Here is a 23127-nt window from a genome sequence, read left to right on the forward strand (position 1 = left end):
AATGCCTTTGACTTCCCTTTCTAGTATTTCATCTCACTCCAGAACAAAAGGCACAGCTTGGTGAAATCAAACAGTGTCAGCCCACTGTTGTGGTGTGGGTACCCACAGTCAGCACTGGGTTCAGCTGCCAGCATTGCAGTGTGGGGACACACCAAGGAATCCAAATGCATTAAAGTATTCACATCTGGATAGGCACAATTTATTTCTAATCCACCAGTCCAGGTGTCTCAGTATCCAGATGCTTCATACAGATATATTCTGGTGGCACTGAAACACTTTCAGAGTTCAGTGCAACATCAGCTCTCTATCCTGAATTACTGCATCATCTAAAATCCACTCAATCCAAACATCAGTACAAAAGAAGAGGACTCGGGCACTGAAGCAGGCATCTTATTGCAACAGCCCGGGGTATTTGGCTTTTCACAAGAAATATTTAATCAAAACTAGCATCACTGCGGCTGCTTTTTTATATAAATGCATGTGCTCTTAAATAAATCATGAGCTGCACACATTGGTATGTTGTCAGGAGCAGCTGTGGAAGTTTCCACTCACAAGGAGCAGTCTACAGCCTGTGTCCTTACATCAAAAGTCCATCACACACACACCATAAGTATCAGTTTTGCAATTTTATAGCAAAGCAATGCCTGCACAGACACCTTTTAATAAGGATGTGTCAGATCTCCCTGTCGTGCTTGTGCCAGCATGACAGGAGAGGTGGAAAGAAATATTCAACCCACTAAAATTGCAACACCTCTTCCTGAGAATTTATCTTGATGAATAATTATAAAATGCATACGCCATCATTGAAGCCTGGCACAAGAATAAAAGGGGGAAAAAAAGAAGAAAGGTCTAACTGCCATGACATTACATTTGTCAAATCTGCTACTTTGGTAACGTCTTAGATTACAGCTGGTGTGATGCTCATTGCTAAAATGCTCAAGTGCTCTGGCAGAGCCCTGAGAGGGCCAAGCACCCCATCCTCCTCTTCCATGTCTGCCTTCTATTTGCAAGGTGGGATCGCTGTTCCTGTTTGTTTTAGCTTTTGTTTTAACCAATAGCATCTCCTTTCCTTTCTGCTCCTCCTCCCCTATGAGCCATCAATCTTTGGCTCTTCCAACCATTAATGGGCCTCCAACATTCATTCTCCTGCTGTTTTCACCCACACATCCCAACCAAAGACAGGGGATACCAGCTTGTTTCTAGAGCAAGCTGACCAAACTCTGTCCTGACTTTTTCTCTGCTTGGTTCTGTCTCCAGCCAGCGAGACTGGGACACATCAACACCATCCACAGTTTTTATGCACAGGTTTCTAACAGACATGATGTGCAATCCATTTTACCTGTACATCGCTCTCTTTATGTTCTCACAGAGGAGAACTCAAAGTGCTAACATCTGACACTACAAGTTCTACAGCAAGACATGCATTTACCAATGGCAGTGCCCAGTGTTCCCACTGCCCTGGCTCCTCTCCTGGCAGTTCCAAGCCTTTGAGCACAGCACACCTTTCACCAGGTCTCCTTTAGCCCACTGATGACTTTAGATGGTTATAGATGAAAATGGAGGATTACAAAAGATGGATGGAAAGCAAACAGCTACCGTACAATAGTCTCTAAGATTCTTTTTATGACCCGATGAACAAATATTTACCTTTTTATAACAAATATTTCTGAGGTTCAGGTCTAGTGCATCCTGTTACAAGCAACAAGCAGTCCAGTAGTAAAGCAAGACTTCCTGGTTCCCATCCGTACTTTTGCTTAAAATTAAATCTTTGCCGTGGCTGTACCTCAGCCCTGGTAAACAAGGCTGGGCTGAGTGATGAGAACAGTCACAGTCTTTCACACTAAAAGAGAAAGCTGACAGTGAGAGGTGGGTAAGTTGGATAGATCCATGGGAATTGGCAGCACCCTACACAGGTTCTTGTATGCCAACCCCACAGGACGGTGTTCCTGAAAAGCAGTCTCCACAACAAAGCAGAAGTGCCAAGTATTACAAAGCAAGGGGGAATTAATCAGTAAAGAGGGTCTCCTTGACAATACACTACATTCACAAAACAGTGTCGAGGCTGAGGATGTCTTCCAGCATAAGACAGCTGGGCCTCTGACTGCAGTAGCAGGACAGGGTTTAGCACACAGCTGGCACCTTGGGAGCATCCACACTCCTTTGATGTCCAGCAAGACTGAGAATTACCTCCCTCTGCTGACAAAAGGCAGCACTGACCCGTGGTGCTGTGGTACCCTTTGCACAACCTGAGATTAACCTGCTGCTCTCTTCAACGTTATTCAAGAAGGACATCCTCACTTCCAAACCATGCTGTATCGAATAAACCTTACATGCAAATTCCACACGATGCATTACTTAATTAAAGGAAACTGAACCGCAGATCCCTGCGTTGCAACCAAGCTCATTAAAGCTTGATGATGTAAGGCACAGGTTTTATCTAATGATCAGCTGCAGGTGGAGTGGCACAATATGCAGATCACTGCTGCAAAGCTATTTTAAAGCAGTTTCGTCTCAGATCTCTTTGTTCTTGCCTCTGAAGTTCAGCACTAAAAATGTTTGTGGATCACACAGTAAATTGGATCGCTAATTGGGTTCCTTAGAAGGAACTGAAGAAATAGGCAAAAAAGTGGAAAATAATTGGAGCACTATCCCAGTACATTCAGAGCAGATTATATCCCAGAAAGCAGTGCTTGGAAGTGTCATGTCTCAGAGGAATCAGGTGATGTTATTCCTCCCATCCACAGCAGCCCTCGAGGCCACAGACGACAAGCTGAGCAGCACCCCTTCCCAAACACAGTCTTGCAGGCATTGCATTGCTGAAAGTATTAGTCTGCAACTTCCAGCTGCAACAAACAGGCCATAACCAGATGAATCCTCTACTGTAGCTGCAGAAACAGGGCTGCACAGGAGGAACAGCCAGCAGGAGATAAGAAAGCGGCCAAGAACAGCAGCAATCCATGCAGGGGAAGCGAGGATGCCCTGCAGCCCAGCACACAGGAACTACTGCTGCCTTTTGGGGGAGAAGATATTAAACATGGAAGCTGAAAGGAGGTAGCAACCTGCACACAGGCAAAGCACAGACTGCTCCCATAGAAGAAGGCCTCCTCCAGCTCTCAGATGCCCTGCATCCTCAGCTGCTCCCTTGGCCACAGCCCCACTTTCATTTCCTCACTCTGAGCACTGAATAAGCTTTGGTTATTGGTCAGCTCTCCGAACGGAAACTACTTCAATCCTCCCAATTATTATTTGATGCAATAGGAAAATGAGTGAAACTGTTAGGAATGCATGCTTGTTTAGAACTTTGATAGCTAAAAAATAGAGTTATTATCATCACACTCCTAATAAAAAAGTAAATTTGTCCATAGTTCCTATTGCACAGCCTTTCCCATGTATCCATGTATATTTTTACTATATTTCTAGTTACATCATGGCATTTTTATTGCTCTCTTGATAGCACCAAACATCCTAGAAGCTGCAAATGCTGCTCTGTATCCCAAATTTATTTCACAGCAAATATTAAAACCAAACTCGTTTAAAAATCGCGTGTTTGCTTTTGCCCATCACGTGTAAGTTAACCTGTCAATGAAAAGAGTGGGCCAGAACAGGCCAACTCATCCAGCACATGCTGCTTTCTGCTGGGAGGTCAGAGCAGCTCTGCAAGGAGCCCCAGAGGTTTCTCTGGGAGCTTCATGGGCTCCTTCCCTCCATCAGTTTGTATGAGGGAATAGTGACCTCAGGCGGTCTGTTAAATTTACCACAGGATCATCTTTTGCATGAATTTTTCATCTCTGCTTCTTCCACTCATTGAAGTTCCTATTGCAAATGAAGGCTCTGCAGCCAGCTGTTGTGGCTGGCACAGCTCCACCAGCACTGCTCTGGCTTTGGACACATTCAAGCAAACCACGTACAGCTACTGACTCAAGGGGCCAGTCATCTGCCTGTAAGAATATGAGCAAACCTGCATTCAAAGTGTTTATAAATGATGTGCTTGCTTTCCCCGCACAGTGCACAGATCCCTTCTAAGCTGGCTGTGTTCAGCAGCTCAGAGACTGAGCAGTACTTTCAAAGGTCAGCTACAAACTCTATTGCACACGGTAGGATAAACACATCTTGATTTGCATCGTCCATATAATTCAGCTGTCGGTGTGCACGCTGGTTCAATATTTGTATCACCTAATGAGTAGAAACAAAGCATAACACAGCGTAGGCTGAAGAAGCATGCTTAGGTAACAGTACATAAAAAGACCCTAAGGATTATGATGGGAACAGCAGAAAACTTTCATGTGGCATAAATATTTTGTTCTCACTGAAGAACAGCAGAAGGAAGGATAAGAAATGATTGCAAACTGAATGTGCTTTCCAGCAGGGTACAATTCCAGCAGATGCCTACATTCACCAGACAGCGCCTTACTAGCAACAACTCCTGGCTCTTTTCTACTTAGATTTCTACTGGCTTTTATGCATATTTTAATTGGTTTTGGATTCTGTAGCAAATTAGAAGAAACTGAGATATTTAAAACTTCACTTTATCTTCCACTGTAGCCTCAGCCTTTGGAGAACCCCCACGTTTCAGAAGAGATGTGCACAAAGATGGGATGCAAGGGGACAGAAACTTGCAGGTCTGGGACGCTGCAGAGCAGTGGCACTCACACACCTCCCCAGGACTCACTGAGGCCACGACAACACTCCCCATAGGAAATAATTACTTTTTATTGTGTTCCTTCTGTGCCATGATGAGGACATCACTTTAAGATGCATTAGTGGCTTAAGTAATACCCTCTGAAATGTTCCTGTACCTAATTGTGACCTTAGAGCAGCCAGCAGTGCTCTCCCCATTTGAACAAGTGGAGCTCCACACAGACACAGATGCAAAGAAAAAAAGGTGCAACAAAAACCTGTGCACGCTGCTTGTCATGCTTCAGGCCTGCAGGAGCCCTGTGGAGTAATTAACAACACGCCATGTGCTGCAATGCCACGTCAGCTTCAGACAGCAGCAGTCACAGAAGGAGAAGCACCGTTTTTCACCCTCACCCATTCCACTCTCAATCATTACTACTGGAGTAGCTGGGAGGGGAGAGCTGACAGCTTTATCACCCAAGCTGCCAGAATGCACAAAGCCTTCTCGAAATTCACGGCAGTGCTTGCACAGTTCCATAACTCCTGCAGCTCCTGGGTGAAAAGAGAAATTAAATGGAGCTGTAAGAACTGCAAAGAAGCTCAGAGGAGCACAACTGGTGTCATTGTGAGAACTCAGCTAGCCCAGCAAAGGAGGATGTGCCAAAATGGAAAAAAAAAACAAAAACCACCAAGTCAGGCAGTGTGACAGCCTGTGATTTTCAGTCCCTAAGGCAACTCTTCCTGTCAGGATACCATCGCATTAAGCAGACCACATGCAATGTGTTGATGAATTCTGCTCTATTTTTTTCTGCTGCATAAAAACAAATTGCAGGAATCATAGAATCATGGAACGGCCTGGGTTGAAAAGGACCACAATGATTATCTAGTTCTAACCTCCTGCTGTGTGCAGGGTCACCAACCAGCAGCCCAGGCTGCCCAGAGCCACATCCAGCCTGGCCTTGAATGCCTCCAGGAATGGGGCATCCATAGCCCCCTTGGGCAACCTGTTCCAGTGCCTCACCACCCTCTGGGTGAAAAACCTCCTCCTAATATCTAACCTAAAGAAAACCAATGCTGACCTGAAACTATACATACTTTAATGTCCTGACAATTCAGTGAGGAGCTCTTATCCGATGGGAATGGTTGGTTATTGTAAACCACGCGTGGAAGATAAGCCAAACATTCCATACCAAGTCCTCCTTGTTTGATAATGACTTCAAACCAAACCACTGCTGCTGTGATCCAGGGTGAGTTTAGGTTGGATATCAGGAAAAACTTCTTTACAGAAAGGGTTGATAAGCACTGGAATGGGCTGCCCAGGGAGGTGGTTGAGTCACCATCCCTGGATGTGTTTAAAATCCGTTTGGATGTGGTGCTCAGGGCCATGATTTAGCAGAGGGTTGTTAGGGTAGTGTGGTTGTGGTTGGACTCGATGATCTTTGAGGTCTTTTCCAACCTGAGCCATTCTGTGATTCTATGATCCTCAGGCAGGCAGGCTGATTGTAGCTCCTGGCGACACAAGTTCACACCACAGTGTGTGAATTAAAAAAATTACTTTTCCAACTAATTCTATTAGAAACAATAAAAAATGTAACACCGACACAAACCAGCAGAAGACAAAAGTTGGAAGGAAAACTGAAGTGGGGAGTTTTGCCAGGAGAAACTACATTACATCCTGACGGTGGATCTCTCTGAGTATACTACAGCAATTTAAACACTTCATTCACAGAAACAAGTTCATTTTTTTGTGTTTTTTTTTTTCCGAGGAGAGACCTCTCAGACCCCCTCAGACCCCACCGCTCCACGACACCGCCAGGCGTTTCCCTGAGGTGAACTCATTCACACACGCACATACATGGCGGAGGCTCCACAGCGCCCTCTGGCGGCGGCACTGCCGCCATCCCTCCCGCTCTCCTCCCCTTCCTCTCCCGCCCGGAACCCGGCACTGCCTTCCTCCCCACTCCGTGCCGTTTCCAGGCCGCGTGTTCCCGCTGCCGGCCTCCGCGTTCCCCGCTGGCCATGGAATACCTGGCGGCTCCCGCGGCTCCCACGCAGGGCAACATGTGAGTGGAGAAGCCGGGCTCGGTGTAACCCCTGCGGGGGCTGCGGTCGTTGACTCTCTTCTGCTCTCTGTCCCACAGCCTCTGCTGCCACTGCGGCGTGCCCATCCCGCCCAACCCGGCCAACATGTGCGTGGGATGCCTGCGGGCACGCGTGGACATCACGGAAGGCATCCCTAAACAGCTCGGCGTCAGCTTCTGCAAGCAGTGCGAGAGGTGGGGGCCGCGCGAGAGGCGCGGGAGCTGGAGCTGCGCCGCCGCGTGCCGGGCTCTGAGCGCTGCTGGGTGACCCTGTGCACTGTGGGCAGCGGCCCTGAGGGCCTTGAAGTGTCGCTCCCAACATAAAACGGTCTCTAATTCTAACAGCGTACGTGGGATATGCTTGCAGTCAGGGCTGTCAGCCGATGGGAAGTCCTGCAGCTCTCACTTGCTTTCCTGAGTGTGATCAAATATGATAAAATAGCTCTTGCACCATCCACTCAATTCTGAGTGTTACAGCCAATATTCTGCCCCCCCCTCCACTCAATTTGCAGTGTTACATCCCATATTCTGCCCCCACTCCACTCAATTTGCAATGTTAATCCAATATTCTGCCCCCCCCCATCAATTCAGAGTGTTACATCCAATGTTCTACCCCATAAGTTTCTTTTTGGGAATGAACACTACAGAGCACAGCAGGAGGTGATCCTCCCCCCCATTCTGCCCTGGTGAGGCCACATTTATTGCATTGTGCCCAGTTCTGGGCTCCCCGGTTCAAAAAGGACAGAGGTCTCCCAGAAGGAGTCTGGCAGAGGGCCACAAAGATGGTGCAGGGCCTGGAGCATCTCCTGTGTGAAGAAAGGCTGAGTGACCTAGGGCTGTCCAGCCCGGGGAAAAGAAGACTGAAGGGGATCTGATTCATGTTTATAAATATCTGGAGGGAGGTGGGAGGCAAAGCAGATAAGGACAGGCTCTTCTCAGGGCTGCATAGCGATAGGACAGGGAGTAGCGGCCTAAAAGTTGAACATAATTCTATTTAGACACGTGAAAGAGCTGCTTTTCAGTAAAAGTGATGGAGCACTGGAACAGATTGCCCAGAGAGGTGGTGCAGTCTCCTTCTATGGAGCTGTTCAAGATCATCTGGATACCTGTCTGTGCAACCTGCTGTAGGGAACCTGCTTTAACAGAGAGGTTGGACTCGATTGTTTCTTGAAGTCCCTTCCAATCCCTGCAATTCTGTGATTTTTTACTGTATAAGGATTTATCACCCTGCCATACTGCAGGCAGACTGCAGGTGCCAGCATCACACCAGCTTTGGTACTGCCACACGCTCAAATCTGTCAGCTATTTGGAGATGGTTTTAGAGCTGAGGGATCAGTGTGGATGTGGAAATCATCCTTGTGGAAATCTTTGGGATGTTATTGAAGTGAAATAGTATGCAGACAGCTATTGAGCTAGTAACAGCACGCTGTAGGTATGTTGGTTGCTCTTTTTACCCACTGCATTCATCTCTTTCTTTTATGGAAGTAGGAAGGTGTTATTTATGGCCAGGAAGTTTGAAATGAATGACACTGTGGTCTCTGAAAGAAAAAAGACAACAAAATTGGTGAGGGTGGCAAAAAAATTTGAATGCTTAAATCTTAATTGTACCAGTTGTATCAGAAGTTGGAGCTGCACGCCTGGTGTTCACATTGCAAGTTTGGGAAGTAGTTTCTTACCTTTTGAATGATGTAGTTTGCTGCAGCCACATCATATGCCTCAATATGCTTTTTTTATTACAGGTATCTTCAGCCTCCAGGAACTTGGATTCAGTGTGCCTTAGAATCAAGAGAGCTTCTTGCTTTGTGTCTTAAAAAAATCAAAGCTTCACTTAGCAAGGTGGGTAATGAATCTATTAGTCTTTCACAATGTGTCTGTGAGCAGTAATAAAGTAAAATCTGGCTAACTCATGCTGGGTTTCATTCTTCCAGAGTAGCCATTTGTGTTGGCATAGAGGTTATTAAGTGAGTGAGTATTTATAGTGAACACAGATAATAGCAGTCTGATCTTCATTGGAAGAAAAATGAGCTATACCATAAGCTTGTGTCTTCTGTTAGCTAGAGCTGCTCATTCTTAAGGCTGAGCCCTTGTTTGTTCCCACTGGCAGGTCCGGCTGATCGATGCAGGCTTTATTTGGACTGAACCACATTCTAAGAGATTGAAGCTGAAACTGACTGTTCAGAAGGAGGTAACAGAAGTATAGCAATCTGTGTGTAGGTTTTTTTTTTAAAGCTTCTGTGGCAAACAGTATCCTTGTTATTGGTTTGGTTTTTTCCTGCTGTTTAGATAAGTGGTTCTCTCCAATAAAATGCAGCATGTGTTTAATGGCTTCTCTTGACAAAATGTTGATTTGCTTAAACTTAAATTGTGATGATCAGAACCCAGATGGCAAAATTTGAAGAATGTTATCAGCCATCCCTGTATAACTGTCTAAATTTCTGTTTTGCAGGTGATAAATGGAGCAGTTCTTCAGCAAGTGTTTGTGGTGGAATACCTGATTCAGCCACAGATGTGTGAAGACTGTCATAGGATTGAAGCTAAGGATTTCTGGAAAGCTGTGGTTCAAGTCAGGCAAAAGGTAGAGGCAAACTGAGTTTTCACTTTTTGATGGCAGTGCAATAACGCAGAGAAATCTTTGAATGACTTTCTGAAATCTTTTTTCTGTTGTCCAGTATTATTAATATGCCCCTTTTTAAGCGATGGCTTGCAGATGGATCTTATGTGAATTTTTAAATATCCTTCCTTCTGTATTTTAAGGCACTGCTGGAAACAGTGGAACAAATTGTTTATAAATATTTAAATGTTCTTTAAAGAAAAAAGATATCTGTAGCAACAGGCTATGCAAAAAAAAGAAACAGAAGCCTTAAATAATTTGGTATAAATAGAGCACATCTCTGAAGTCTTTTTCGTTGGGATAGACTTTGGACTCTTCCTTTTCTAGATGATCTCTTCATATAAACATTTATTCTCCAGCAATTCTGCATTTGCTCTTGGTGATTCTTAAATGACATTGATGGATTTATTTTGGCTTTGTTATAGACTCTGCACAAAAAGACTTTCTACTATTTGGAGCAGCTGATTTTAAAACACAGGCTTCATCAAAATACACTTCGCATCAAGGAAATCCACGGTAACTGAGATGGCTTGTTAATCTGGAGATAAAATAGACAAATCTGGATTATGTTGCTTGCATTTATAGTTATGTACAAGTAACCAGAAGAATGTTCTTTTCAAATGCATTGCACAGGTTCATCAGGCTTTTTTTTTTTTTCTTTCAGATGGCCTGGATTTTTACTATTCTTCGAAGCAACACGCTCAGAAGATGGTAGACTTTCTTCAGTGTACAGTTCCATCTAGGTACATCATTTACATCTATTGCCCTCCCCAAAACCTTTTGGGAAGTATCTGTTATCCCTCATTTTAAACAAATTATGTGAGTGAAAGTGTAACGTGCCTGTGTGTGTTCTAATTCAATAGACAAAACCCCTTCTGCAGAAGTGTCATGTTTTCTATTTGGGTATTGTGAAACTACCCTTCATGAATTTTTGTAATTCCTTAATGAATTTGCTGTTTGTAGCTATGTGCTGCACTTAGTGCTGGTTATCTTCTCTCTCAAGTAATGTCTTTCTTGCTGCTTGAAGGCTCTCTTTTTATGTTCTTTAGGTCGAAATCATCCCAGCGCTTGACTTCACACGATATTCATAGTAATGTCTACAACTACAAAAGCACTTTCTCCGTGGAAATTGTTCCAGTATGCAAGGTGGTTTATTTCCTGTTTCATCTCCAGGGTATTGTATGAAGTGGATGGAGTTTGGTTTTGCTGTCAGAGACATTATTTATTTATGTGTAGGAGGACAGGAGGGTTTAGTCCCCAGTGAGCTTGAAACGTAGCTAGCGGGTATTGTCAAGTTATGGGAGGATGTTGGGTGGGGATCTGAAAATCTAAAATTTAAAAATCCATGTTTCTGATTTCTTTAAAGGCTTGATTAAAAATTCAAGAAATGTGAACTTAAGACATGTTCTCTTTGCGTGCAGGACAATGTTGTATGTCTGTCACCAAAACTGGCACAGAGTCTTGGTAACATGAGCCAGATCTGTGTCTGCATTAGAGTAACAAGTACTGTCCACCTCATTGATCCTAGCACTCTGCAGAGTAAGTTGTGATTTTTTTTCTGCAATATGGCAACATGTTGAAAATCTGCTGGGAAAATTATTTACATAAAATCTTGTATTTTTGCACCTTACTGTTATAAAAGTATTTGTGCACTTGCTGACAGAAATTGAATAGCAAACAAAGACCAAACTCTTCTCTAAACCTAATTTCCTTAGTGTCCTAGGCAAATGTGCAAGGTTAGTACTAGGTTTGTGGATGGTGTAGTGCTCTGCCAAGCACTTAGATTTGTCTCTCAAATGAGAGGACCTCTCTGTATTTGTTAATGTGTATGTGATGCAAAATACCTCTAATAATACATCCCAGAGAATGATTTGTGTGCATAAAAGTCTGTGCTTCAGACACGTGATATGTGACTTGTCTGTCACAGATCATCAACTGCTGTCATTGCCAGAGTTTACCATATGTATTGTGTTCCAAATAGTTTGTTCTCATAACAGTCTTGAACAGAATGCATTGTAGTTGCCTATGTTTTGGTTAATGCTTCGTTTTAATTATCTGAAAGAAACTTTCTGCCTTGTGATTGTCTTTGCTGGTTCTTGTTTTTTTCAGTTGCTGAAATTGATGGAAATACCTACTGGCGCCATCCTTTCAATAGCTTGTTCAACCCAAAGCAGCTTGAGGAATTTATTGTTATGGACATCAATCGAGTTCAAGAAAAGAAGAAACCTGCAGGTGCGGGGGCAAGATCAAATAAAGTAAGAGTTCCTGTGGATGTTGTTTTGTTTGGGAGATTATGAAGATGTGAGTTCCACTTTTAAGTTATTTTCTTTTGAAGAGTTTAAGCCCTACTTACTAGTGCCATTACAGAAATCATTATTCTATACTAGTTGTGCAACTCTTCAATTACTGTCCTTTTTTCTGAAGCGTACTAAAACTTTTTTTTTTTAAATCAGAATTAGTGAACGAGAGTCTCTATGAGCTTTTTCTCATTCAAAGGATAAAAGTAGTAGAAAGTTACAAAGTAAAAAGGTGATTGCCCTGTTTATTTCCTTCGTTTTGTAAAGATGAGAAAATAACAGTAGCAAGCAGTGTGTTGGATTTCTATTATAGAAAGCTTAATTGCAGCTGTAGTTAACACGCTAATGTAGCAGTACGAATGTTTTAACAGCACAGAAGGTTAAGATGTGTTTATTACAAGCATGTTTATTTTTCATTCCTCAAGCACACACTGGCTGAAGCCTGGGTAAAGAAAACCTCGGAGCTGAATACAGATCATCAGTATTTCTGCTGCACTCACTTGGGACACATTCTAAATCACGGAGACCTTGTCTTGGGGTCTGTTCTGTTTCTTGGTTTTGATTTGAATGAGCTATTCCGTAGGAGTTTGTGTTTGAGCCTTGCAGCAGGAATTTTGGTGTTGGGCTTGCGCTGGAAGCTTGAAAGGTTTCTGTGTGTGACCGTGGAAAGGAAGTTTTGAGTCTCTCAGGAGCAAACACGAAAGAAAATCTGATGACTTACTTTTATTATTAATTTGGTAGGGAGCTGGAATGGTTTTTTCAGTTCATACTGTTGACTTGGATTCTGTACATGCCTGTATATTATCAAAAAAGTTGTGAATTTCCTAAATGAGATCTGCAGAAGGGATAGAATCTTTCATCTTGGCCATGAAGAGATGGTTATAATACAGTAAAACTTCTAGCAGAACTCATGCCATAAAACTAGCTGCTAGTTGACTTCTAAAATGCAGATGAAAATAACAGTTCAGACACAGATGAGAGAGATTTTGAAAATACGAGGCAAGATCAAAGTAAGTTGAAGGCATATGACCTTTTTGCTTAAATGTGAGTATTGCATACAGCAGTGACAAATGTGAAATGTTTTTAAGATGGGGCTTGGTCAGTGATTCTCAGTAAGTGGGCATAAACATGAATGTTTTGAGGTCAGCAGAACCTCAGGATGTGTGCAGCTTGCTCTATGAGTTCCTCAGTTATGTCAAGTGCATATTGATGTGGATTTCTTCTTTTCTCTGTCATTAGTTTGGAAACATTCGTTTTTCTGAGGAGCTGTAACTGAGACTATGGTCTTTTAATACAGACATTACATTTGCTCTTTAATACCAGCATATAAAACCTTGACTTCGTTTTTCTGTACTTAAATAAAAGTATGAACTACCTGTTTTCATTTTAGATTTGACTTGGCCAACTGTAACTTGAATGATGAGTTTGTGAATAAGATGAGCCCACACAATGTCCCTGACGTGGTAAGATTATTTTCTTTCTTTGTACAAATTTCTCAGCATTGCTCAGGAAAATGAAGTGGTTTTCTATCAAATACACATTGGTTGCCTCTGCTCAAGGAAGTAAATGTTAATGTTGAAACTTGAATAGAATCCAATCAGTGAGAATTAATTTCTCGCTACTTATATTTTAGAGTGGTGTTTAAATAATACATTTACCTAAACCTATCTTATTCACTGTTGTTCAAATTGCCCTGTGTGATGAAAACTCTTACATCTCCAGGCTATGCCTCTTCAGGAAATAAAAGTTTCCAAACACTTTGGTTTGAAAAATGCTGTATGAATTCTATTTTAAACTTTTAGTGCCAGACTGCCAAAAGTACAGGTGTCATATGTTACTGTCTTCAGTTTGTAAGACTGAGTCTGCTGTTTGTTCTAATTTTACAGTTGCCCAAATCTAGACTTGGGTGTTGCTTTGGTTTTTTTTTTAAAGCGTGTCATGAGTTGCATATTATGGTGTGTGTAAATATCTGTGGGTTTCCACTGTAGGTATTGATAAAGAAGAGCTATGACCGTGCGAAGCGCCAGCATCGCAGAAACTGGAAACTGAAAGAGCTGGAAAGAGACAGAGAAGGCATGGATACAGATGATGAAAGGTATCAGCTGTGAAGCTTTGAAGTCCTTTCTACCTTGGATAGCATGCTAAGTCTGAAAATACCATTTACCACTCTCTGCTAAGGATAAAACCCTTGGTGTAATGCCTTACTGACTGTTGAAGGGGCACAAGTGAATGCTGCTGGTTCTGTAGGGGTGTGATGATGGCTGATAAAATAGGACAGGTTCTAAACAATACAGTCTTTGCATCTTTCCTAGTGCAGGAAGTGTTTAAACATATGTATGCACTTTACTTATGCTTTTAGAATATTCTATCCTGACTGCTAAGTTTTCGGGGAAGGTGGATGGATACTGAGGTGGCTGGTGGGGGGTCAAGGAATGAACTAAATCCTGAATCTTAAAGATAACCCTGCAAACAGATTTATTCATTTACATGAGACGAATGATGAATATCAGAGCTATTGTACCTTATGGCTGCTGTTTTTTTTTTAGCTAAGGGTTGCTTTTGTGAAAACATGTTCGTCATAGTGTGTTCCATGGCAAAGCTGAAACAGCAGCAGCAGATAACAAATAATGTCTAATAGAGTAGAAAAAATGAGGCAATTAGAGTTAAATGAGGACAGGCAATTTACACATATTTTGGAAACGAGTAGGTGCTAATAGTAATCAAAATAAAATGGAAAAAAGGCAGAAAGAATGAGGTGACAATGTAAGAATGTTATCAGCAGACACAACTGAAGGACTGCAGTCCTTTTTTGGAGCTTTTTTCTTTTGATTTGTTTTTATAAATTTGCATAAATGCAAAGGGAAAGTGAGTAAATACATTAAACCTTGTTTACAGACAATACCAGGACTTCCTTGAAGATCTGGAAGAAGATGAAGCCATAAGGAAAAACATCAACATTTACAGAAGTAAGGCCTCTTTTACGATTGAATTGCATGCAATTTGATCATAACTATTTGAGTAAAAATATTCTTGCTGAAGCTCTGTACTTGGATCTTTGAACTGCTCATTCTTGGAGTAATGCTGTAATGTAACAGCATGAGGTATCTCACTTGCACTGAGTGATGTTCATGTCGCTTGCTTACCTTTAACATAGAGATAAAGCCTTTTTCCTGGACTCTCATAACCTGTGCTGGGTAAAAAACAGGAAAATTAACTTGGCATCTTCCAAGAAGGCAAGCATTAGTTTTTGGAGTTGGATTTTTTGGGGGAGTTTATTTGCTTGTTGCTTGTTTTCTGTCACTTGGGGTTGTTCAGGTTGCTCCGGTTTTTGTTTCTTTTGCTTAGCTGTTCTTTTTTTGGTTCATGTTTTTTTAATTGACTTTTTTAGATGTAGATGTTCCAGTGGAGAGTGACACGGATGATGATGGGGCCCCTCGGATCAGTCTGTCTGAAATGCTGGAGGATCTCCATATCTCTGAGGATGCCACTGGTGGGGAAGGAGCAAATATGATGACAGAATAAGCATAGTGCATTAAGCAGTGCAGTTAGTATTTGCCTGGGGAGGAAAATGTTCCCCATATAAGCAAACATTATGAACTGTGATCACATGAATATGAAAAGTAATGTTTTATCTACAGCCATACCTCTAAATCACATTTCTGAATTAGTATTTCATATATAATTATCTAGAAGATCAGTGGTTGCACTTAAGCTTCTGTGCAAACACTGTCATATAAGTTCCACAAGTTCTTCTCGTCTCTGAGTGTTTTCTCCTTGCAACTTCTTGTAAGGTGAAGACCAGGTGACTAACTTCAGTTGTATCCACTGAGAGTATTAATTGTTCTGTACCTGAGATTGCTAATAAAGAAAAATGTCCATCAGGAGAGATTTTGTTCTGATTTGCTACACTTGTAGGTATAATACCTTACCTACTGTTTATTGTTTTCATTTATTTACCTGAAATGGATTTTTCCTGTCTTAATGTTTTTGGCACAGTGATTTATTGAAGCCTTTTATTATGATGATAGTTTATTCCATATAACAGTATTCTGGGGAGGTTTAAGAATTTTCTGATCCTGTCAATAAGGGAATTCCAAATATTTGTGTTACGTACACAAAAAAGCTTTGTTGTAAATTGATTGAACACGCAGCCCCCAGTCAGAAAGATTTGAGACTTCTTTTAAATGGTAATGAATATTGTATTGTACTATATTTCATGCTTGTATCAGTGGATTAAATGCATAATCTCTGATTAATACACTGAGAGATACTATACATAAAGATTTTTTTTGTCTCAAAGTCTGCCTGAGTTTTCGCAGGTAATAAATTGGTTGGACAACAGTTGACTTCTCTTTGTCTTAATCTCACTCCAGATATATACCATGAATCACCTCACCTGTGATAACTGGAGCAAGATATATACCCAGTATGAACTGTGAAAAAAACTATACAAATGTTTTTGTTCCATCATTATTTAAGTAAATGTTAAAATGAAATTTATCTCTGCTGTAAACCCAGATAGAACGTAAGTGTTATAGTAGAACATTACGTACTGATGGAGTGTAAAACATCTGGTTTTAATTCTGTTGACTGAACTGGTGGTGTGCCATAGAAGGCAAGGGGGAAAAAAGGAAAGTGTGGAAAGTTAGCTTTGATGCAGTAAAATTCTGAGCCTGCTGTAGGCATTATTAGCAGCTTAGCCATCCTGTAGAACTGTCTTTATAGTGTGTTTGGGTCACACTAAGCTCTCCTGCATCCTCCTTGAGGAGCTTTGTCAGAATTTTTACTATGAAAAAGAACAATCATGAGAAATCCATAAAGTTGCCAAAAAGTGAAGGTGTGGTTTATCTCGTGACAGTAGTTCAGTATAGGAAAGGTATAAAGCTTTTTTTTTTTTTAAATGTAAATGAGAATACAGCTGCATGGCTAGCCTTAATTATCACTGCAACAAGAATGGTTTTGCTGTATTGATTTTTTTTTAACATATTTTACTTCTATCTGCACCTGCCAGTAGTGGTGGGAAATTGAGATAAGCTCAAATCTAGTGACTCTTGGCCCAGGTCTATGGAAGTGGAAGAACTTTAATTAGCCATAACATGTAACAGCCAGTATGTTCCATGACTGGATCAGATGTGTTCTGAGTTGTGATTTTTCTGACAAAGGTAAAAATGATCAATCCTTTCTTGCACATGCTTTGATAATAAGCTTCCTGTTGGCAGCAGAGAGGGAGTTGTAATAAAAACCTGTTTTAAACTGTGCTGTTTTGATCAACTCCCTTCCTCCCTAATGTTTTCCTTCATACTAGCCTTCAGTAATTTCAGATGTATTGCTGTCTTATCTGTCAATCTGCTTGTTATTGGAGACGTCTGTCTTCTTTGTTCCCCTATGGTCTGTTACTGGTCTGTATTAGATTTCAAGCATCTTTCAGCAAGTCTTGTCTGGAAAGATGTTTAGGTATGGGTGCTAGACAAACCAGTCAGAAAGCCGAGTCTATTGTTTGCTAGCTGGTAACACATAGTAACAGCTCTCCAGTGGGTGCCTAAGATGTGTGTGTACTTGAAACCCAGGTTAGCTCTCATTTTAGGTTCTCAAATTTACAGATTCCCTTTAATATGTCAACAGTTGGGAGCCAGAAGAGGCTCAGATGGTGTACGGCCAGTGAAGGCAAGATCTTCTCAGTGACACCGGATAAGTAATGTGATAAAAGGTACTTAATTCACAGTAGAGAAAAGGCTGCTATGTAACCTGCATCTCCTGAAAATCTCCACCTGTGGATTAAGCCACAGGTTAAAGAGAAAGCACCTTTCTTTATACAGCAGAGAAGCTGCTCCAGGATTCGAGTCATAACTTCTTAATGGTTTGCGTGCAGCTTCTGATGAATTTTGAATTGGAAGAGTTGAAACATAACATCCCTCGAGTCTACTTGGGGAAGAGAGCGTTTGCTTTTGAGATGTGAATGTTATATACATATGCATACAGCTTTGTACAGAGTATGTGTGATAGCAAGTACCGAGCAGTAGTAGTAATTTATGGATAGCAATACAGATTTAAAAGGGTTGTTGGTATCTGAAATAGTTGTGATGGTTGTGTGCTTGTCACATGTGGTAAGCTAGTAAAAGATGAAAAAGAAGGAATACTTTTAAAGTATTTAGGGAGGAAAAATAAAAGCATAGCCAGCTGAAGAGATTCTGTTTCAGCAGAGAAGAAAAGTTTTGTCCTTCAAAACAACTAGTGTGTTGTTCTTTCAGAAGGAAGGCTTTCACAATGAGAAACTAAATAAGCTTCTTACAGACTTTAACCCCTGTCACCCTAATTCTCCTGTTTAGAAAGACTTACGTTTCACGTTTTTCCCCCAGTCAGTTACTGAGGGGAAGAAGGGAGACAAGGAAAATGAAAAACTAGATTTAAACCTTCTGGGTTTTTATTGCTGAATTTGCATTTAGTTTAATTAGTGTTTGAGGGGTTCCGTTTCCTTTGTGAATGTGCACAGTAGTTCCTGTCAGCACTTGATGTATTACCATGATTCTTGATCATTTAAACACAAATCAGAGTTCTTCTATCAGAAAACAAATCTCTTGTCGTGGGAATTATTCCAGTCTGTGTCCTAAGGAGCTACCAAGGGCTGCTGTGCCGGCTCCTGAGACTGCAGCTCCAGGAATCTGCTGTGGCAGCAGAAATTTCCTATTCTCCTTTGGAAGTTGTCATAGAAGGCTTGAGATGTTCTTGTGATGAATGTGATAGTCCACCTGATGTCACTATTCCTTCGTGTTAATGGCATGGAGTGCAGCAGTCTGTTCAGTTGTAACGAAAAGTCAGCAAAACTTGGTTCAGTTCTTGTTCATGCCAGTGTAGTTCCTGATGTGTTATTTTGAACCTAAATGAAAATAGCACCACCTTAACAGAAAATAAGACAAAAGCTTTGATCGAGATGTTTAAGGACTTCTGGCAGTCTGCTCCTTCTGCTGACAGATTTGCCTTTGCACTTTGCCACGGCCACTTATTTTAGCTGCATGCTCCCAGAGCAGTTAAATATAGGAGTGAGACTTGTGTTGGGTTTCAGAGATTTTTGGCAATGTTTGCTATAGCTCATTCCAGAATATAGTCATGTAGCAATGAATACTACTATCAGAATTTACCAAGGTTTAAGTTTTCCATACTCAATCTTCTTCATGAGCTTAGGATGGGAGTCTGGTTAAAACAAGAGGCAAGAGGTGAGATTTAAAACTTGCCAGAATTTCCATTCCATGCTAAAAGCAAAGCATAATCAAGAAAGAAAAGTGTCTTTGTGTAGTTCAAATAATCAACTTTATAAAGTGAAACAATTATCTATGACACATATATCCACAACTAATGCAAATTCTCACACCAACTAAGGGAGTGCTTTACATTGCTAAGAACTGAAAGGACTTGAAAAATCAATCAGTGTTCAGGGACAAGTTTTGTAAGAAACTCCTTAAGCTGTAAATTTTGGGGGTAAGCTGCTTGTGTACTGCTTAGCATGGTGTGACTGGATGCTATATGCTTTATTACACATGCTCATTCGTTCTTCAGCCCTCAGTCATAAATTAAAGCTCTGGGTTTGTTAGAGATTTTTTTTCTTAAAAGATGAAGGCTAATATTCAAACTAATCCAGACTTATGTCCTTTAGGAGCTTGGAGTGGAAGTGTTCCAACAGTCAGATTTACATAGCGTGATACAAAGGTTCCATGATGCCCTGTGGAAGCCATAGTTAGAGATAAGCATGCAGATTGCCAGCATAGCAAACACAGAGAATTCATCCCAAAGGCCCAGGTTTGGAGAAGCTGGCACACAGAGCCAGGAGGTGCCAGGGGAGCTAGCCTGGTAGAAGCATTTGTAGGAGTGCCAGCAAGAGCAGTTGTGCTGGGGCAGCTGTCCCAACGAGCACACAGAGGCAGCTGCTCCACAGCCTTCTGGAATCACCAGGTCCTGGTGCCTGTTCCCATATCCACTGTGCTGAGCTCCCCGGAATGGTGCATAGATGGTTTCGCCTAAGATGCAGTTCCAGCGAAAGGATGCATGTGCTCCAAGTAGGGTTTAACAGGGATTGTCTCCAGTGGAAATGGTGGAAATGTTGAGACAGCTGCTGTTTAACCTTGGCAGCCTCTGAATTCTGAATATAGCTTGTTTGTTTACCTTGGTGTCTTGACTGTTTGAAATTTCTCTTTCCTGAAACACATTGCTTGCGTTCTGACAGGATGCAAGATGCATACAAAATCACCTAATCTTGAAACAATGTTCAGGTTTCTAATGCAATTTTAATAATGCAATAATCATAAATCATGTTCTGGTGTTACTCTGGCTTTAATGCATCCCTCCATTACACAGATAAATAAGCCATGCATGGGCGTATAATGGTAAGCAGTTTTAGTTGCCTTCAAGTAAGTCTTCCAAGACTAAAGTCTGTTACACAGCATGAATACTCAGGTTTTGGTTTTGCTTGTTTCTGAGAGAGAAGTGACCATTTGTATAGGCTGAGCAGCAGTTTAGGGCAATTTTCATTAAACATTTGGGAAATATTTTGTGAGGAATAGAATATGTTTGGGGCCTGTGGAGACTTAATCATGTGGAAGTGGTAAAGCCAGATAGTGCCAATAACAGTCTGAGTCCAGCAACTTTCCCTGGTGACAACATGGTGGCTTTATATGAACCAGTTTTTCTCTAGATTTTTAAAGTTTTTTATATTGATGTACACCTCTGAAGTCAGTATATGTAGGATTGGACCATTTTTAAATGATGCTTCTCAACAGCCTATTTTAATTTGCTGGGTGGCATTCTGCATGCCTCTACATGAAATGTGCAGAGCAAAGCAACAAAAAGGTTTGTTTGGTCTCTAAGCAGAATCCTCCAAGAGCTGGTGCCCACCAGCAGAGCCCACAAAGATTTTCTAGCTGCTGACTGCTGCTTTGTGCACAGTTTGATCCTCGGTCCCTTGCACTCCTTGTCCCAGCTCCAACGCACCTGTTGCCCCAAGGACTTGGCAGCTCTGGAGCAAAGTGACTTGTAGTCCTCATGTACTGTGTGGGCAAGGTGGCTGCATTTTGTGTTTTAGTTTGGAAGCTATGCACCCATTATAAGATGAGGAGATAACAGGTTACTACAATCCCTTCGCCTGCACACAGAAAGAGAAAATGCTGTCTTAGTGGTACAAACGCTGTCTTAGTGGAAACTTTCGATACAAATTCTTCCTCTAGCTGGCTAAACCTTCTCATCTCTCTTCCTGACAGCCTGAACCTCAAGCTGTTGTGTGGGGTGGATCACGAACTCTCAAATGAATATTTTAGTTCTACTTGCTGATTGCAAATTGATTTAAGCGAGGTCAGAAATCACATGCCTGTTGAACATTCACACACTTGTAGGCTCATTTTCTATTTTCCTGCCAGATGTGTCCTTACAGAGGAGCATTCTCAGTGGGAGAGTTGCAGAGATCCAGCCTTACCCCTAGAACTTTCCATGTGTTGGAGAACTTCAGTGACAGATGTGAGTGTAATGCATGTCAAAAGGATGAGGTGTTTGGAGCAGTCTTCCCTGTACTGCATGAATGCCTCCTCCTTTTAAGGCAGCCATGTGCTAGCACTGGCTGTTTGTGTAAACTCAGCCAGAAAACATAATTCCTGAATTCATGTGGGATAGGCTGGAGATAAGCCCTCAGTCCTAACCCTCCATTCAGGTAGGCAGGAGTTGTAACAACATACTTGTTTAGGCACCTTAAGTCTGGAAAACTGCTGGAAGGGTTTCCCTGTAAATACTTGTATTTTGGAGATATCATTCAGGAAGTACTTTTCTACAACAAATAAGACTGTTAGTAGGCTGTTGCATGAAGCAGTTGGAGCTAAGTGTTAAAGTTAGGCAGAAAGGTTCAGCCAAGCAAGACTGGCTAACTTAAGGTCAGCTTTCTAAAAACATACAGGTCTTCTGTGAACTCAACGTTGTTCTAAATACACATATGCAAGATGAAAAGGAGTATGTTCTGTGGGATGTATAGGCTAGAAAGTGCTGACAAGTTTGTCTTAGGAACAGGATTTTCAAGTCAGATAACAAATAGCTAAGATAAGAACTCAAATTACATTCAGATGTAAATAGTAGCATAGACAAAATGCTTATGTCGTCATAGCAAAACCAATAAAAGTAACAATAAGGAACATGAACTTATCTTAGGCCTCAAAAACTGTTAGCAGCAGTGGAAATAAAGTTCTGCACAAAAAAAAATATATCATTATCTTCATTGCTTTTAGGAGCTTTAAATATTTTGATCAATAAATTGTTTTATGAGAGGTAAGCTATGAAAGTCCTATAACAATAAACCTTCTAATACAAGGAATGTATTAGAGTTGTAATCACACAGATCACAGTGAGATGCATAAGGTATTTGGATTTAGCAGGTCTTTATTATCTAGTTACTTGGTTTCACCTTCCTTGAACCAGTGCTACTAAGTTATGCCATTTAACTATGAGAATCCTTTTTAGAAGCCAGTGAAGCAGGGCTATGAACGGTGCTTCGTGTCACCAATTTTCTTTCTAGATCAGAACTATTCACAAAGATGGGAATGGGAATGACATTAGAATAGTTATATGTCAGAAACTAATTTTGTTCAATTAACACTGCTTGTTTAGGTCCACATTTGTGAATACTAACATGAATTCATTTATTGATAGAAAGTCACTGAGTAAATACATTCAGCATATACAAGTGTACACTGGGGTTAACAGCCCTGGAAGAAAACAAGAAGTAGCTCTTATTCCCGCATCTGAATGTTAGTAAAAACCTGCAAACAGCACCACCACACAACCCTATCTTCCTCCATGCACACACACCCAAATGCCCAACCCTCACTGACAGAGGAAGACAGGTGTGTGGAATTAGTTACTGTCTCATGTGGCAGGCATTGATGTTAAGGAACTGATACTCACTTGTTAAGCAAGCAAATCTTCTGACATTAATGTTTAGGAGATTAATAAACCATCCAGCATCTAAGAACCAACCTTCTACTCGTGTAGACTGTGCGTGTGCATGTATGTATCTATGTGCAAAAACTCTGCAGAGAACTGGCTGCATGCCTACATGGGAAAGCATGGGGGGAGTGCTGGTTTTTAATAAGGTATCCCTTGTGTCAAGTGTTCCTGATGCAACTGTTGTAGCAAAGATGCAGTGCCTGCACCTGCCATGCACCTGGTGGATAGCGGGGCAGTCAGGCAACCCATGGAACGGTTACGTGGTGCAGTACTTCTGATGGGGAGATCTGCACAAGTTTTTGTTGCTCTTTTCTGGAGAGGCAGTAATATGCAGAGTTCAGCTGCAAGAAGGCTGTGGGCCAGAGCACAGATCCCAGCAGGGAGCATGCCCAAGCAGGTTAGTATTTTTGTTTGTGTTGTTTCAAAACAGCAATTACAAGGTGGAGTTTAAATATAGTATTTTAAATCTTACTCTGTAGTTAGGAGTCTTAGTCCCATGCAGGGAAAAGATTGTAATGAATAAAACTAATCAAGTATTTTTCATTCGGTT

The 23127-nt window shown here is 41.5% G+C and overlaps 1 protein-coding gene across 1 annotated transcript; it reads left to right on the top strand.

The window, feature by feature from the left end:
* The first annotated feature begins 6533 nt into the window (after nucleotides 1–6533).
* NMD3 (NMD3 ribosome export adaptor) lies at nucleotides 6534–15947 on the top strand. Its single transcript, XM_003209224.4, has 15 exons — nucleotides 6534–6680; nucleotides 6759–6893; nucleotides 8438–8534; nucleotides 8803–8883; nucleotides 9145–9273; nucleotides 9735–9825; nucleotides 9974–10052; nucleotides 10359–10455; nucleotides 10731–10848; nucleotides 11419–11564; nucleotides 12032–12144; nucleotides 12997–13069; nucleotides 13595–13701; nucleotides 14502–14572; nucleotides 14995–15947. The coding sequence occupies exons 1-15, from the start codon at nucleotides 6637–6639 to the stop codon at nucleotides 15126–15128; spliced, it is 1515 nt and encodes a 504-aa protein (XP_003209272.1). The 5' UTR covers nucleotides 6534–6636; the 3' UTR covers nucleotides 15129–15947.
* The last annotated feature ends 7180 nt before the right edge of the window (nucleotides 15948–23127 follow it).

This window comes from Meleagris gallopavo, chromosome 11, assembly GCF_000146605.3.
Source record: "Meleagris gallopavo isolate NT-WF06-2002-E0010 breed Aviagen turkey brand Nicholas breeding stock chromosome 11, Turkey_5.1, whole genome shotgun sequence".
In the NCBI taxonomy this organism is placed as follows: Eukaryota; Metazoa; Chordata; class Aves; order Galliformes; family Phasianidae; genus Meleagris; species Meleagris gallopavo.